The 18,023-nt window shown below is 32.7% G+C and overlaps 1 protein-coding gene across 2 annotated transcripts in view; it reads right to left on the bottom strand.

Moving 5' to 3' along the window:
• Positions 1–3,363: 3,363 nt before the first annotated feature.
• conv (insulin like growth factor binding protein acid labile subunit convoluted) overlaps positions 3,364–18,023 on the bottom strand; it is a 79,317-nt gene continuing 64,657 nt past the window's right edge. For both annotated transcript variants that reach the window (XM_017610956.1, XM_017610957.1), the window contains exons 11-13: positions 6,839–7,028; positions 5,692–6,389; positions 3,364–3,818 (exon numbers count right to left, since the gene is read on the bottom strand). In XM_017610956.1, the coding sequence (XP_017466445.1) occupies positions 3,428–3,818; positions 5,692–6,389; positions 6,839–7,028 (1,279 nt within the window). In that variant the 3' untranslated portion in view covers positions 3,364–3,427. The remainder of the gene's footprint in view (positions 3,819–5,691; positions 6,390–6,838; positions 7,029–18,023) is intronic.

Here is an 18,023-nt window from a genome sequence, read left to right as displayed (position 1 = left end):
ATATAACCATGATTAATAAAAAGCTGAAGTTACAAACCCATCTTGTTGAATTCTATTCGCGTAAGTTAAGTATTTCTTTATTTCTTTTCTAATTATTTATACAAATTTTGATTTTTTACCACCTGAATAAAAAACATCGTTTCTTGGTGCTGAATCCAAATCTTGCCGCACAATTGCTTAGCACTAGAATTTTGAGATATCCTAACCTCAAAGTGCCAAAAACACGGTTTTTGGCGATATTTGAGCTTATATAATGAAAACATCAAATTTTTTGCTCATTTCTACTTATGGCATCATTTTCATTTGTTACGATTCGATTTTTCTTTCTCGAGATATACCAGTTTTAATGCGATATTACGTCGTAAGTATGAGTCATCATAGCATCTGTAATGAGATAAAAATTTTGTGTATTGATTTATGTATGTATTCTTGTAAATACTGTTAACTTTTTGCTTTTGTTAAATACAAACTGTTATGAAAAAAGCATATTTTGATTCAAACAAATTNGTCATAGTTGCCAACTTGGTGCTTTAAGCACTAGATTTAGTGGTTTTTGAAAATTAAAACGCCAAAAAAAATATTTAGTGCCTAGTGCCTTTTTTAGTGCTTTTTTCGGAACTAAAATTCCTCCGAGATAGGTAAAACCTGAAATATTTAAAGCTGTGGCAGCACTGAATTTACAAGTATCTACAAATTTAAATGCACTAAAATATAACCATGATTAATAAAAAGCTGAAGTTACAAACCCATCTTGTTGAATTCTATTCGCGTAAGTTAAGTATTTCTTTTTTTCTTTTCTAATTATTTATACAAATTTTGATTTTTTACCACCTGAATAAAAAACATCGTTTCTTGGTGCTGAATCCAAATCTTGCCGCACAATTGCTTAGCACTAGAATTTTGAGATATCCTAACCTCAAAGTGCCAAAAACACGGTTTTTGGCGATATTTGAGCTTATATAATGAAAACATCAAATTTTTTGCTCATTTCTACTTATGGCATCATTTTCATTTGTTACGATTCGATTTTTCTTTCTCGAGATATACCAGTTTTAATGCGATATTACGTCGTAAGTATGAGTCATCATAGCATCTGTAATGAGATAAAAATTTTGTGTATTGATTTATGTATGTATTCTTGTAAATACTGTTAACTTTTTGCTTTTGTTAAATACAAACTGTTATGAAAAAAGCATATTTTGATTCAAACAAATTTGGTGCTTTTAGTGTGATAAAACGCTTTTTCCCCAAGTTTTTGGTGCTTTTTGAAAATCAAGAGTTGGCAACACTGTCTCTAGTGTTTTTACTTTGTACTTTATTGTCATTATACGTCGTGATTTTGCAGAGAGATCAAGCAATTTATGATTCTTATTACATTTCGGTGCAATGTTAATCATGTTTTTTGGTACTCGTGGGTTTTCGTTCTACTGTTTTCCTATTTAATAAAGCCGACATTTCCTTTGTAAATAATTTTTTTTAGGTTTAATAGAGAAAAAATTAAAAAGTACGTTACTTTTCGTGACATAGAGTTTCGGTATACAAAATTTACAAACATATTTTCAGAGTTCGTTCACTTTCAAGGAAATTATTTCAGCATTACAATATAAAACGAGTCTAATTTAGTGGAATGCTTGTTAAGATTGCACAGTAGATTTGGGTATACTTACATAGTTTGGCTCCTGTGTTTACCAGAATTTTTTAAGGTCTGCTTAGAAATTGTCCACATTTCATTCCGCATACGTTAGTTGCAAGATCACAGCAAAATAGTACGCATGCTTGCCAGAGATCTCACATTTGGAAATAAGACCATCGGTAAAGCTCACGACGACGAAAGGGATTAGTATTCCATATGATATCACAGCGTTACTATTCTTGGCCTACGTGTGAGGAGGATACCTACGGTGACCATCCGTTCTGTTTTTTGCAGGACCGTACTGTTTTTCAAAGGTCGGTCCTGCGTAGTTTTCCAAACCTGAAAAACCTGAAAATGTAATGCATTGTTCCAAGTGTCCCGCATTTGTCCCGCATTTTATCCGTTATTTTAAAATTGTCGGACAATGGATGGATTTTTTCAAAAAAGTGTTTCTTGGTATTGATGTGCCTCTTACCAAAATATATAACTTGTGGCGACTTCAATGAAAATTATTAGTGCTACAGGCGACCATTTGCATTTTGTCGTCAAAGTCGAAAAAAGTGAGATTTTCAATCAAATCAGTTTTATTTGATTATTTTTTTCATTAGTTTAAAAATTCGATAAATAAGATATATCATTACAGTAAATTTTGAGCCAAAGGTAATGAAAAAGGGCACATAAATACCTTTGTAACTCATCGTTTACGTCGATTCATGACGTCGATTTTTGACAAATAACTGCGAAAAGTACAAGAAACAAAAAAAAGGTATTGTTTTCGTTTTGGACGACTCAAAATTTGCCTATAAAATAATCTTTTAAAGATTTTCACTTTTCGTGTAAGCTATTGTAATTATAATATGTTTTACTATACTTTTATAAATATTCATGTAAAAAAAGATTAATATCAATGAAGAAAACGTGATTCATTTTTAAAGTTTAAAATGTATTAAGAATTTAGAATCAAAAATACTCGTTTGATATTTTTATACTACGTAAATATATGTAGGCATATTTTTGAAAAATTGTCCTTCATTTTGAATCCATATTTATGGTCACCGTAAGGATACCGCGCTTTAGTGGTTTCAATTTAAACTAAATATTTTGACTTTACAGACTGCGTTTGCTTTTAAACGCTCTTTTGCATAGGCCAACGCAAAGTTTCTTTTTAAGCGCCACGAAGCAAGCGAGCATTGGCTAGTGTATAATAAAATATGTGTCCTCAAGAACGGCTAAATCGATAGTTTCCAGACTTATTAAACTTATGATAAGCGGATTAATTTTAGGAGCCGACGGCATCCCTTATTTTTATCTGATAGTGCGCAAATTTTTTACAACAGGCATAAATCAAGCTTGAAAAATAAGAACAATACTACTATATATACATATATGATATATAGAAATAGAAATAAAAATATAAAGTTGGTTTTAGTCAGGCTTTCCGCATTAATCAAGAGGGTAAATCTTACCTTGTTTTCTTACTTTGATCTAGGAAGGAGAACTGCGTTCTTATGATATACAACATACAGATATCCTTATGATTTTTTTACACAACATAAAAGTAGGACTTCCAGTAAAGAAGCAGCATTACATAATTTTAAGAAGCCACGTTACTGATTATATAACACATCATTTATAAAAACGATATCAATTTTAATTAGAATTGTCAAATTTATGTTACAATAAAAAACAATATCACAATTAGGTGACTAATAAAAAAATACAAAAAATACATGAATATTACTAGGCAGTGCTCAAATTGTTACTGTGGCAGTATTTACATACATATATAAATTTTCATAAAAATTGGACGTCAACTAAAAGAATAAGCATGACCACAGAAATTATGATAGGACACACAGCTACGCTTTGAGCATCGGCCGAACTCGACGAAGTAAATCCGAAAATGCCTTTACGTTTTGGCTTTAAATCGGGCAGATGTGTGCATTGTGCGCTATACCAACGACCCGTGATGCCATTGCTGTCCTTAGAGATTATACATATTTCGGAATTTTCCCCATTCACCTTTTTAATGTTTTTGATTGGTATTTCATGCGTACGCTCATTGTAGCCTGCTTCTCCTTGGTACAATACATCATTTTCGCGGTTTCGTATATAAACCAAAAAGTCGGCTATATCTCTGGCAGCCGTAACAAAAAAGCGCACTGTAAGATTCCCATTGCGATTGCTAAGAAGAAAATTATTTATTTTTATTATATGCATTAGACCATACAAAAAAAAAAAATCCTGGAATGCGACCGCAATCTGACTCAGATTTTAGTATTTGATATAGTAATGATCATTCATGAATCTCCCCTCTCTACGATAATTCTAAGCGGTCGCGCATGGATTGTTTATTTTCCCATAGGAATAACACGAAAGAAAATTGGTTAATCTTTTTTGAGTTCAATATAATTTTCTAGTATCAATCAAAACGGCCGAAACTGTAAGAATATATTGATTATACGCCATTAAAGTGTAATACGGGCTCAGATTCCTTAAATTCCATTATTACTTTTTTTTTGTAATTTCTAGATTCGACCCAAAGAGGCTGAAAGGATAATTTCGAAATTTAAAGAATCTGAGCCTGCATATTGCTTAAATAACATGTAACCAATATATTCTTATAGTTTCGAGCATTTTTTAATCGTTATTCCTATGGGAAAAATAAACAGTCGATGCGCAACCTCTTAGAATTATCGTAGAGAGGCGAGATTCACTTTGGATTATTACTATACCAAATACTAAAATCTGAGCCAGATTGCGGTCGCATTGCAGGATTTTTATTTTTTTACGTGGTCTAATGTATATGTGTATATACATATGTGCATTTGATGCCAGGGAAAAACGTTCAGAAAATTATTTTGAAAAATTCATAATGGTTTTCATGATAAACCTTTTTGTTAATTTTCAATAAAACTATTGGGGTATTCACAACACTGTCGTAAGTGTAGTAAACTTTAAACGCCAAAAAAATATATATAGGGGTTGGCAAAGTACCATCAAAGTCATGTTATGAATTTTCGGAGTGTTAAAAAGTAGTTGGTTGTGGTTTCAAGTTCTCTAAACATTTATTTAAGCTTTTAAAGTTTACAACATACAACAATGCGGAACTTGCGACACCGTTTGGAATCGCTTAAATAAATGAACTCATTCTGTAACTTAAAACAGGCTATGTTCAAGTGTTCAAAATTCAATTCAAAATTATCAAAAATCAACGTTAATTCTTAGCCACTTAAAACGGACACTTTAACTTTATTATACTAAAATTCAATTGGCTACAAAAATAGATACCCAGACTTTTTCTAAGAGCTCTGATTCAAAAGTTTAAAATTTCGATGACAAGGTTTTTAAATTTGAAAAATGTTTGCGAATTTCAAGGCGAATTCATATAAGGTGTCATTATAAGAACAGCGGATTTGTTGTTTTTTTTTTTTTTGTATTCGCCTTAAGTATTCGGCTTAAAGGCTCCGTTATGCATACTTGGCATGGCTTGAGAGCTGTCACATAATAAATCTGTTAAATGAGCCTCGCGTGTAATCGGTTATCGAACGCACAGCACTACATACGTAGAAGTCTGTTGGTTTTTGATTTCTACGTAAAAATGGCTCTGTTATGCATACTTGGCAGTGCATGCACTGCTATACCATTTTTACGTAGAAATCAAATGCCAACAGACTTCTATGTATGTAATGCTGTGCGTACACGCGAAGCTCATTTAACAGATTCCTTATGTGACAAATCTCAAGCAATGCCAAGTGTGCACAACAGAGCCTTTAGAATGTCAAATTTATGTAGTATTTTGCTCACATTTCCACATACAGTATGTATGGCAGTTTACGCCGCAAAAACAAAAACAAAATACCCGTATTTTTCTTTGTTCTCCTGCCGACACTTATAATAATTCGCCTCTGTACGAAGCTAGAACTTTTGATGTATGTACGTATGTTTTATTAAAAATTATCGAAAAAGATTTTTGATGAAAAGTCATGTTAATATGGTACAAAATCACACTGCATAAATAATCTTGCGCAAGTTCTAGCTCATCAGCTGGTACTTACGTTTTAATGTCTCGAAACTGTACATCGGTAAGTTCTTCATAAGCCACGCCTTTATAGCGGTCTCTTTCGTCCAATACGCATTGCAGATTTTCATCGAGCACTTCTATTAATCGTAGGTTTTGATGAAAACTAGGTGTTCCACATTCTATATTCTCTAAGTCTTCGTCTAAACTTGACTTTTCCATCATAAAATGCTTTAATGGTCGTGCAGCACAACTACAGTCTAAAGGATTTCCCGCAAAATATATATTAGAACCATTGCGGACCATTTGTACTAATATTTGTGGAAACTCATTAAGTTTGTTGTTTCGCATATCAATATTTTCCAGCTTTACATCTTTTTGGAAGTTGAAGAACGGTATTTTGTATATCTGGTTGTTGCTCAAATTAATTTTCGTCAGATTTGTAGGGAGATCAAACACATGGTCTTCCGAGGCCAGATTACTTAGCTCATTATTGGATAGATCAAGTGATTGAAGTAGAGTAAAATTCGCTAAAACGCCTCTTCGAATTTCATTTATATGATTGTTGGACAAATTTAAGGTAAGTAGCTTTTTCGTGCCAAAGGTAATGTCATACGTTAGAACTGGCATTTGATTATAACTTAAGTCCAAATATTTTAAATTATACGGTATATACCGATTCGAAGGAAAGGTCTTCTTTGTAACAAAACTGATTTTATTGTGACTTAAATTCAACTGAAATTAAAACAAATATTTTATGTGCATACATATGTGTCTATGTATTAAACTCAAATACATATAAAAAGAATATTTATATCGATGACTGAGTGGAAGATCGACCTATCTCGGCAGCCAGTTTGATAAAGCCCTATCTCAGACAATTTTTCAACAACGCTCTATCTAAGAAAACTTTTCAAGAACGCCCTACTTCAGAATTTGATTGAAAAACGCCCTATCTTACAATTTGGTTGAAGAACGCCGATTCAAAAACGCCCTATTTCAGCTTATTTTCAATGTACTTTCGTTTGAGATAGGACGTTTTTGAACCGAATTCTGAGATAGGGCGTTATTCAACCAAATTCTGAAGTAAGGCGTTCTTGAAAAGTTTTAAGAGATAGGCCGTTTTTGAACTGGTTGCCGATATAGGTCGATCTTCCGCTCAGCCATCGATGTATGGTTCATACCTCTTCTAAGCTGAGTAAATCGTCAAGTACGCCATTTGTTTTATTATCTAATTTCGACAACTGGTTAAAAGATAGATCCAATTTCCTCAGAGATGGTAAACCAACAAAGGCGTCGTTTTGTATATTTTTGATTGCATTGGAAGACAGATTGAGTGTAAGTAGTTGTAGAAGACCTTCAAACGCGCGTTTACTACAAAAGCAAATAGAATTGAAGTTAAACTTGTTTGGGAACAATCATACGCAAATACTAGCAATACCCGGCGTGCTTCGCTGCGCCTTAAAAGTATATTTGCATTGTTATTCACGCTAACTACATTGAAAACACTTTTAGATCTTCTGCTGGAAATTAAATTTACAATTTAATACTTCATGCATTCTTGAGTATACACAAGGCGAATTTATACAAGGTGGTGTTATTGGCGAATTTAGATTTTCGCCGCGGTACTTCATAATGTCAAAATAGTGTGTTTGTTGTAATATGAATTCGTCTTGTTTACAACAAACACATCATTTGACATTAATAAGTACCGCGCCGAAAATCTATATTCGCCAGTAATACCACCTTGTATAAATTCGCCTTGAGTATACATGTACCCTACAAGACATTGCTGAGTACTTCCCAGCAAACAATTAGGTTTGGTATACATTTGAGAATGATTTGAAATTAAAGCCTTTCTCAAATGTCAAACGTTTAAAAATTATTTGATATTGATTTGAAAATTACAGTTTTCTCAATAAAAAGGGGAGTTTGATCTCCATTTGAGAATATGGTTAACTCTCAAATCAATTTCAAAGGTTATTTATCAATTGTACTTCAAATGTGGAAATAAAATTTACTTTAGGAAATGTATATTTCATACTTATTTTTTCTTCGCGATGTACATATATGAGTAGTCTACTTGCAAATTGCGCTATGTAAATTTTTTTAGATTCTTAGTTTTTGGTGGTAAACGTACCAGTATTTAAAGTAGTTTCATGTCCACTAACAATACTGTGCATTGTTAGCTACTCTAGCAAAAGTCGCTATAATACTTACTGAATGTATATACACTTTCAAAAGTCGCTATAATATTTATTGTACGTATTTATATAAGCTCAAAAGTCTCCATATTCTGATGATCTTAGAACACTGCAAGAAAACGTGGTAGTTTCGGTGCCTAGTGGAAGAAGTCCTAAAAAAGAAGCAGACCAACCTTCATGGAAGAGAGAACGCCAAAAGCTGGCTATATAAAAGTTACTGTTTCAAAACTCGCTAAATTAAATTTTTATATATAAAATTTGCAAAAACTACCACACTGCGATTTTGTTTTTTAATGTTATTAGGCTCTTATTTATCACAATTTTCAGATAATAAAAAGAAATATACAATTTGGATGTTTCTTGTTGCTGTAGACGTTTTTTTTTAAATTATGGCTTACTATTATAAAATCACATACCGCTGTTTGCAAGTGGACTACTCATACATATATGTACATAACAAAAGAAACAATTAAGATAAAGTAATTTATAATAAATTCGTCTTGAATTCATTCCGCGCAAACATCAAATCCACTATTTGTGGGCTTTCTCTTTGAAAATTTTTTTCTATTCATTGTTTTTTTGTTCAATTGATCTTAATTTTATTCTTACAACTTTTGATTTAACTGCGGATTTTTATATCGTTTGACACTTGCCATCTTTCTTTAAATCAACCTCAAATGAATTTCAAATGTAAAATTTAAACCTCGTTTTCAATTTGAGAATCATTTGAGAAATACATTTTTCTCAAACGTTTGAAACTTTGTTTGCTGGGTTTAGGCAAAAATTCTAACACATTTACACTTTTGTTTTTGTAGCATGGCATTAATGAGTAGTTTGACTATTAGTACTGAGGTCTTTCTGATGACAACATTGAGGGGACAGTACTCAATTTTTGCCCATGGGCTGAACGAAAATGAGGACTTTGATAAGCACTTTTGTAATTAGCGATAATGATAATATGAGCACTCATATGATACTCAGCTCTCTTGTAGGGGTATATTTGTAAACTACTACATAGAATGAAGTGCCATATCATAACAGGGGCGGTTCAGGAAATTCTACAAACACAAATTTGACCATCTCATGATTCCTTCAAGCCGCAATGCATATCGAGTCCTAGCCGCGAAAATAAAGTAAGCGAACTTTTTTAAAAATTTAATTTTGATGCATAAATGCTCCTCGAGCAGATTCATCAAAAAGTAAGTTTTAAAAAGCTTATGCATTATTTTAGCGGTTAGGGCTCGATATGTCGATTTTCTCCGATGCTCTTCATTCTTTGGAAATCTGGAAAATTGGAAAATAGAAGATATTTTCCTAACCAAGACAAAACATATTTACACATAAAGCGGTGTTGTATTTTATATAATATAATAAATTAGAAATGCCAACTGATGCCAAGTCCTTCTCCAACTGGTATTTTTAACCTCTGCCACCACCAGCAGCCGCAGCGTTTCTCATAGACTTACAAACATTTTACTTTTTGTTAATTTTTCATATGAATTGTTTTTCAATAAGAATTTGTTAAACCGCTCCTGAATTTTTTAAAAGTGAAATTGTCATTTTGAGTAGATTCTCTTATCGGATCTCTCTTTCTTTTTCAATATGTCGGCACTCTGATGTTAAGGAATTTAATTTGAATGTACTAGCAATATAGAAGTATTACATATACATATGTCTTCGAGTCTACATATCGCACCAATTCTTCAAAAGTGTATGAATTCAGTATTTGTCTTTGTTTATAGAGTACGCTAAAAATATTCAGAAACAGAATTTCTAAAAAACTTGTAGTTCCTCGGGTTTTCTGACAAACGGGAAATTTCGAATTAATACGCTCTTGAAAAATGTATGGCAATGTTTACCAACAAAATTGTTAAAATGAGAAACTCTTTCCCCATATACTTATCACAACTAGTGTTGCTGAGACGTCATGAAAATATGTATCGTAGAAAACCCAAAAAATGGATCAAATGTATCACACTTTTTTTATTTAAGTATCAAAGTATCAAGTTAAAAAAAACCTAAAAAAAAATTATATTTTTTTCATACCTTTGCTTTTTGTTATTGTCAATAACCGAAAAATCATGTAACTCACATTCATACACATACATATCGTTGGCTTAGTTCGCAAACGTGCTAAGTCCATTTTTTTTATTTCGTCTTGTTTTAGTACCAATAATTGGCCAATTTCAAAATAAAGCTTATAGGCCCTTTTAGGACTTACTACATTTTCTCTTTAAGATTTTATTCTTTTAATGTGGACTTAGCACATTTTCTATCAACCTTTTTTCCATTATTTTTTATTGTTAAAAGATTTAATTGTTTACTTTAAATATATTTTATTGTTTTAAAATGAATTATAACGTAATACAGTTTTATTTCATTGCTATTAACAAAAATAACTATTTTAAGTCGTAAATTTATGTACCATTTATAAAAGAAAATAATTAAAAGCAAGTAAAGAGGTAAAGTGTGGGCGAAACCCGGCGCAGGTATCAAATACTGTCGTAAGCAGGGTCTTTTTCCCGATTTCAAACGTTTTCGATAANTGAGATATCTCGAGTTATCGTGTACACGGACAGACGTGTATATATATTTTTTTGATTTTTTTGGACTTAGCACATTTGCGTACCAATGCATAACAACAAGTAAAAACGACATTACGGTAATTTTATTTTTGGTAATGATGTATTTTCAGTTATGCTATCTTACTGCATCAAAATCTCAATTTACATAAAAAGTGGACTTAGCACGTTTGCGAACTAAGCCAACGATATGTACATATGTATGTACATGAAGAAAAATATTTTACATATTGTGACAACCCATGGTACAATAATTACTGGTATTGTCTTCCCAGAGAGTTTTGCTTCACATCGAAATTCGTGCTCCCTTATTTTCATTTTGACGCAGTTCAATGTTGATTCTTTAACTTTTATTTGGCTTTGCTTTTTAATTTCGTTCAATTTAATTTTTATAATTTTTCAAAACAAAAGAAAAAACGTTTGAAACCAAGTGAGCCATTTAAGTTTTGAATTTATTTACAAGCAAATGTTTTTTCCGGTTTTGCAAATTAAATGAGTTCTCTGCAAGAAGGTTGGTTTAAAAATATACGTGTACATACTATATGGTATATGGGATATGGAAATATCCCTTTTCCCTAGCAGTAAACCTTTTAGTGTGGGCAACGATGATATTTGTTAAATAAGACAGAGAGCGCCTGGGAAGACAATACCTGTAATTTAGTATGTTCGACAAGCAGATAATAATTACAAATTATAAGGTTTTGGCGTTCGCGTACGCAAAAAACTTGCAAAGTAGGGGAAATTGAGAGCGCAAAGTGACAGTTGATTTGGATGGGGCAGTTGCTAATTCCTGCTGCAAATATTTTTACCAGCAGCAATTTCCCAGCAAGAAAAATAGCTGATCAAAAACATCTGTTTGCAATTTATGAAAATTATGAAATTTATTTTGATGATTTTTCAGTTTAACTTGCACGTCTAGCAAATGTCTCGGAATTAAGCAAACATTCATTTGCTTACGTTTTCTTAGGAAATAACTTTAGGCAAACCTAATATGACCAACTATTTCATAGCTCAAAGAAGTACAGGACCTGAGAACAAAAAATTGTGTGAAAGTAATGAGAAAAATAGTAAAAGAGAATATACAACAACGTTGACAGTGTACCAAATCAAACAAAGTTAATTTTTTAATTAACAAGTAAAGAAGTATAAGTTGGGCGGAATAAATAGTTTTTTTCACCTTAGACTTAATGATATATTTAAATAAATAAACCGGGCTTGGTAGAAATCGATAAAGTGCTTACCGAGCATAAGCGGTGTCGTGCCCATTTTACGAAAATCTATACATATACCGATGTCTGTACATAACAGATATTAAAGAAAAACAAGTAAGAAAGTCTAAGTTCGGGCGGAGCCGAACATTAAATACCCGGTGCAAATATATGTTTTCCACCTTTCTGAAAGCTACCGCTACATGATAAGCCGGGATGTGAAAATTTTAAGTAAATTATCGTCCTTAAATTTCGAAATATTCAAATTTCAAGCATTTCTGAAATTTACCGTTATTTGAAAAGCGGCCGTAATTTTAGACCGATTTCAACAAGCACAATAACCATACTGAGTTTGGTACAAATTGGTAGAAGGGTTATCGAGATACATTTATGTGATCATAAGTGGGCGCTGCCGCGCCCATTTTCCAAAATTGTATCATAAACGTATTTCTTGGTAAAGAATTGTTGCAAGCATCACTTTTGAATAAATTAGCTTTAATATTTACTGATTTATCGAAGATTTTGTATTTCTCTAAATTACCGTTATATGGGATATGGGCGTAGTTATTGCCCGATTTTTTAAATTTTTTGGTCATTTAGGATGCTGTAGCAAGGCCCAACAACTGTGCCAAGTTTGGAAGAAATTGGTGTAGCCGTTACCAAGATATACACATGTAACCATAAGTAGGCGTGGCTACGCCCATTTTCCAAAAATTTTTAATATTCTTATTTTTGGTCTAAGTCATCGTAAATATCAAGTCTGAGTGAATAATCTTCAGTAGTAGTAGTAGTTTCGTATTTCTGAAAATTACCGTTATATGGGAGGTAGGCGTGGTTATNTGGCTTTGCTTTTTAATTTCGTTCAATTTAATTTTTATAATTTTTCAAAACAAAAGAAAAAACGTTTGAAACCAAGTGAGCCATTTAAGTTTTGAATTTATTTACAAGCAAATGTTTTTTCCGGTTTTGCAAATTAAATGAGTTCTCTGCAAGAAGGTTGGTTTAAAAATATACGTGTACATACTATATGGTATATGGGATATGGAAATATCCCTTTTCCCTAGCAGTAAACCTTTTAGTGTGGGCAACGATGATATTTGTTAAATAAGACAGAGAGCGCCTGGGAAGACAATACCTGTAATTTAGTATGTTCGACAAGCAGATAATAATTACAAATTATAAGGTTTTGGCGTTCGCGTACGCAAAAAACTTGCAAAGTAGGGGAAATTGAGAGCGCAAAGTGACAGTTGATTTGGATGGGGCAGTTGCTAATTCCTGCTGCAAATATTTTTACCAGCAGCAATTTCCCAGCAAGAAAAATAGCTGATCAAAAACATCTGTTTGCAATTTATGAAAATTATGAAATTTATTTTGATGATTTTTCAGTTTAACTTGCACGTCTAGCAAATGTCTCGGAATTAAGCAAACATTCATTTGCTTACGTTTTCTTAGGAAATAACTTTAGGCAAACCTAATATGACCAACTATTTCATAGCTCAAAGAAGTACAGGACCTGAGAACAAAAAATTGTGTGAAAGTAATGAGAAAAATAGTAAAAGAGAATATACAACAACGTTGACAGTGTACCAAATCAAACAAAGTTAATTTTTTAATTAACAAGTAAAGAAGTATAAGTTGGGCGGAATAAATAGTTTTTTTCACCTTAGACTTAATGATATATTTAAATAAATAAACCGGGCTTGGTAGAAATCGATAAAGTGCTTACCGAGCATAAGCGGTGTCGTGCCCATTTTACGAAAATCTATACATATACCGATGTCTGTACATAACAGATATTAAAGAAAAACAAGTAAGAAAGTCTAAGTTCGGGCGGAGCCGAACATTAAATACCCGGTGCAAATATATGTTTTCCACCTTTCTGAAAGCTACCGCTACATGATAAGCCGGGATGTGAAAATTTTAAGTAAATTATCGTCCTTAAATTTCGAAATATTCAAATTTCAAGCATTTCTGAAATTTACCGTTATTTGAAAAGCGGCCGTAATTTTAGACCGATTTCAACAAGCACAATAACCATACTGAGTTTGGTACAAATTGGTAGAAGGGTTATCGAGATACATTTATGTGATCATAAGTGGGCGCTGCCGCGCCCATTTTCCAAAATTGTATCATAAACGTATTTCTTGGTAAAGAATTGTTGCAAGCATCACTTTTGAATAAATTAGCTTTAATATTTACTGATTTATCGAAGATTTTGTATTTCTCTAAATTACCGTTATATGGGATGTGGGCGTGGTTATTGTCCGATTTTAGAAATTTTCGGCCATTTGGTATGCTGTACCAGGACCAACAACTGTGCCAAGTTTGGAAGAAATTGGTGCAGCGGTTACCAATATATACACATGTAACCATAAGTAGGCGTGGCTACGCCCATTTTCCAAAAATTTTTAATATTCTTATTTTTGGTCTAAGTCATCGTAAATATCAAGTCTGAGTGAATAATCTTCAGTAGTAGTAGTAGTTTCGTATTTCTGAAAATTACCGTTATATGGGAGGTAGGCGTGGTTATTGTCCGATTTTGCCCATTTTCAGTACCATCCGTCCTACGCCCGAAAGAAGTGCACGTACGTTCGTTAAGATATCTCAATGTTTACTCGAGTTATCGTATGCACAGACGGACGGACGGACAGACAGTCACCGCTTAATCGATTTCTCGTTTCATTCTGATCATTTATGTATACATTTGTCTATATCTATCTCGATTCGTTTTGCCGGTTACAAACAACCGTTATGTGAACAAAGTTATAATACCCTTGTGCACAAGTGCGCTCGGGTATAATAATATGGGTGGTCTTTATAAGAGCAACAGAAGCCAAATCAAGAATTTTTAGAAATTTTGATTGTCTGTCTGTCTGTATAGAAATAGAAAGTAGTTTTTACCGATGTATTGCTTGAAGTCTAACTTAAAATCTAGAAGAAGATAAAAATTAGAAAGTTGCCACCTGTTTGAAAATTACAGTTTTGCTAAAATTGATAGATATATAAATATTGCAATATGGCTGTCAAAATAAAGAGGTTTCAAAAGGCTCACAGCTGGAAAATTTTTTTGGGGAACGTTGCCACCTTTTTGAAATTTTTTGTTTGTTTTAATTAATAAGATAAATTAAATATTGCAATATGGGTATCAAAATAAAGAGGTTTAGGAAAGTTTGCTACCGGGAATATTTTAGATATTACAATTCTGGTGTTAAATTAAAGCGGTTTAAGAAAGTTTACTGTCGAAAATACTTTTGAAAATACTATTTGAAAAACTTAATTCAGTTAAATTGACAAGATAAGGTAAATATTGAATAAATACAACTTTGAAGAAAATCGCGATATGTATGTAGACTGCAGTTATAAGAATATAAATTAAATTTCCATGAGAAAGCCGAGTAGTATAAAAAATAAAGAATGCTTCATAAATCTAAAATTTGTTTGAAAATCTCCCATCATAAATCCCTTTATTTTATTTTCTAAAAATTAGGCAATACGATTCTTGGAAGCGAGGAACAATCCAAAAATACTTTTTTCATGAATTTACTGATATGAAATATTAATTTATCTGTCCTTAGTATGTTAATTTAGTGGCCAATGCATTTGGTGCCAAGCGTTCAAAGTCAACGCGAAAGTTCTATGTAGACCGGCCTTTAAACACATTTTTATGGATTGAATAATGAAATTTGTCAGCTACAGATGTGAAGTGATTGACAGTCATAATTTACATATGTGTTGATCTACGAGTATCCTTTTTAACTAAGATGACGAACAAGTTAAAGAAAACTCAACTTAAAAGGTAGTACAAAATATTGCAAAGAAGTACATTTGACTGTACTTCGAAGTACGAAGTACAACGGCTCAAGAAGAAGTACTGTACTTCCTAAAGAAGTACGGTTGGTCACATTAGGCAAACCTTAAATTTATATTATTTTCGTGTTTCAGTTTCATGCATTTGTATGTAAAGAAAATTTCGATCAGCTGTACTAAAAACTTGCAAGTTTTTCATAATTTTGCGTTCGCGTACTTCTTGGGATAACTTACAAATTGAGAGAGAATCGTTCGTTACTAGAGTTGCCGGATTTTTTATGCGCAAAATCAGTAGTTTTCAGTACGTTTTTATTCGAAGCAAAATTGTAAACACAACTAACAGATAATAATTTAAAACGCCAGAGCGCTTGTTTTTAAAAATATTTTGGTATATAAATAAAATATAGTTCATAAATAATAAAAGTGTTTTTCACTTTAACATGAGTGTACACATCATTGTGCACAGAAGCCAATAAATTATTTTACATTCCTGACATTTTTCAATAGTCATTATGAGATCATTGACATCTTCAGTGTTTAAGTAGTCAAAGAATTCTATATATTTCATTTTAAACTTACTTTTAATTTGCAGTTCACTTTAAAAAATTTTATTCAGAAGCGTTAACCACTGAGCTATGTACACCCCGTAAACTCTTGTTGCTAATTCATTTTCCTTATTCAACCAACTACTATCAAGTGCAGCTGATTTGCCGCTATTTAAACTTGACAGCGTGGTTGCTGTTGTCAATTCTATACATCCATTCTATACTCTTCCTAAACTACAGTGGTATTCATCTAAACCGATAACTTTATCAAGCAAACAATCTTATAAGTTTTTCCACTCTGTTACATGAACCACCCACACTCTCTTTTCGTTTACACTTGCGACAATAGTCGTGTTTTCTCTGATTATCGAGCTCAGTATCACTAACTTTATATTACTAGCATGAGGATAAAGAAATTATAGAAACTAACTCATTAAATGGGAAAAAATTATATTTACGAGAATTATACGAAATTATATGTAACATAAAGGCGATTTATTTGAAGCAATTTTAAAGAAACAATGACAGAATATCTGTTTGTGTATGAATTCATTTGTCACTGTTACCAAACTGTGCGGCCAAATTATCAGTGAAACAAAAAAAAAACAGAACGGATAATAATTGAACCACATCTCTATCAGGATCATATCCAAGAATGATAGAATACAAGATTGCACCGATTGCAGCAGAATTCGTGAGAGTAATTTTAGCGTGACGTCATCGTAGAGTTTACAACTGAGCGCGGCGAGAATAAGGGCGATTAGTGATGTGCTGAATTGTCCCCAATACTCGGTACAAAATACCTAAAAAAGATTTCGGTACCCATTCGGTATCCGATACCAATTCTTTACATTAAACCTTCGCCATTATAAGCATTTCAGGTTTGGAAAAAACTTTCATTACTTATTTATATGATATCGGCTAAAACACTTGAACTTATCGCAACAGAGAAATATTATTTTATCACATTTAACCTTAGTCGATCCAAGGTTCAAGAAAAATGCTTTGACGGATGAAGAAGCTTTTCAGGGGGGAGATCTAACCAGTTTGCGACAAGTTTCGGATCTATATCGCACTTGTTGGCGTAAAAATATTTCATATGATACGTCAACAAAACCGATACCGATGCGAAAATTGTCGCTAACTGGTTATAGAATCTGCCCCAAGGCCTCCAAAAACTATATCGTCCGATTCAGCTGGAACAAAAATGCTCCAAACAAGTAAGAGTTTCTCTGCGTTATGGCCTCGAACCGACATATATACATCTTTCATTTGAATCCGTATTAAAAGCTCTATTGGCTCCTACATTCGGGTTTTTATAGGCGAGTCTCCCCTGAGCCGTTTTTTACATATCTTTGGCATGTGTGCGCTTTTATTCGAAATCTAAATGTTTCGGTACCGAGTATCGAGAGTATTGGCTACTTTTTAAATCGGTACCGAATATCGATCAATACTTGAAAGTATTGACTCAGCACATCACTACTGCTGTCATCTCGACTGTGACGTCAGCAAAACAGCTGATTCTGTCAAATTCACTGAGAGCCGATTAGCGGTGTTGCGATCGGCGCCACCTTCTGTATTCCCTCCACGGTGGATCATATCGTTGTTGTTGAATTTGCGTGCAAAATTTGTATGCGGATCCCGATTATTGCCCAAGAAAACATAGCTAGAGTTGCGACAGAGTTGCATTGGCTTCAGTTTATCAAGTTTATTCAATGAAATCGCTGGAGAAATTTATCAGAAATGCGTATACGAGTTTCCATACAAATTTTGACAGTTCATTTATAAGGTTTACACAATTATAAGTTTATACGGTTTACAATGCATTTATAAGGTTTAATGAATACCCTTTACGTATTTGCCAATGTTATTGTGGCTTCTTAACATTTTATTTTTAATATTTTTATTGAGCTTTGTACCACGATTGTTTATTAGGAAAAATTGAAAAAGCAACAAAGTCTAAGCGGTAGAAGTTATAGCACTATTTCGGAGATCACCACATCTCCTCATCAGACTTCTTTTT

Source organism: Rhagoletis zephyria, unplaced genomic scaffold (genome assembly GCF_001687245.7).
Source record: "Rhagoletis zephyria isolate East Lansing unplaced genomic scaffold, Rhagoletis_zephyria_1.1 Rzeph_scaffold_00354, whole genome shotgun sequence".
NCBI lineage: Eukaryota > Metazoa > Arthropoda > Insecta > Diptera > Tephritidae > Rhagoletis > Rhagoletis zephyria.
This window is presented reverse-complemented; position numbering and strand designations above follow the sequence as displayed.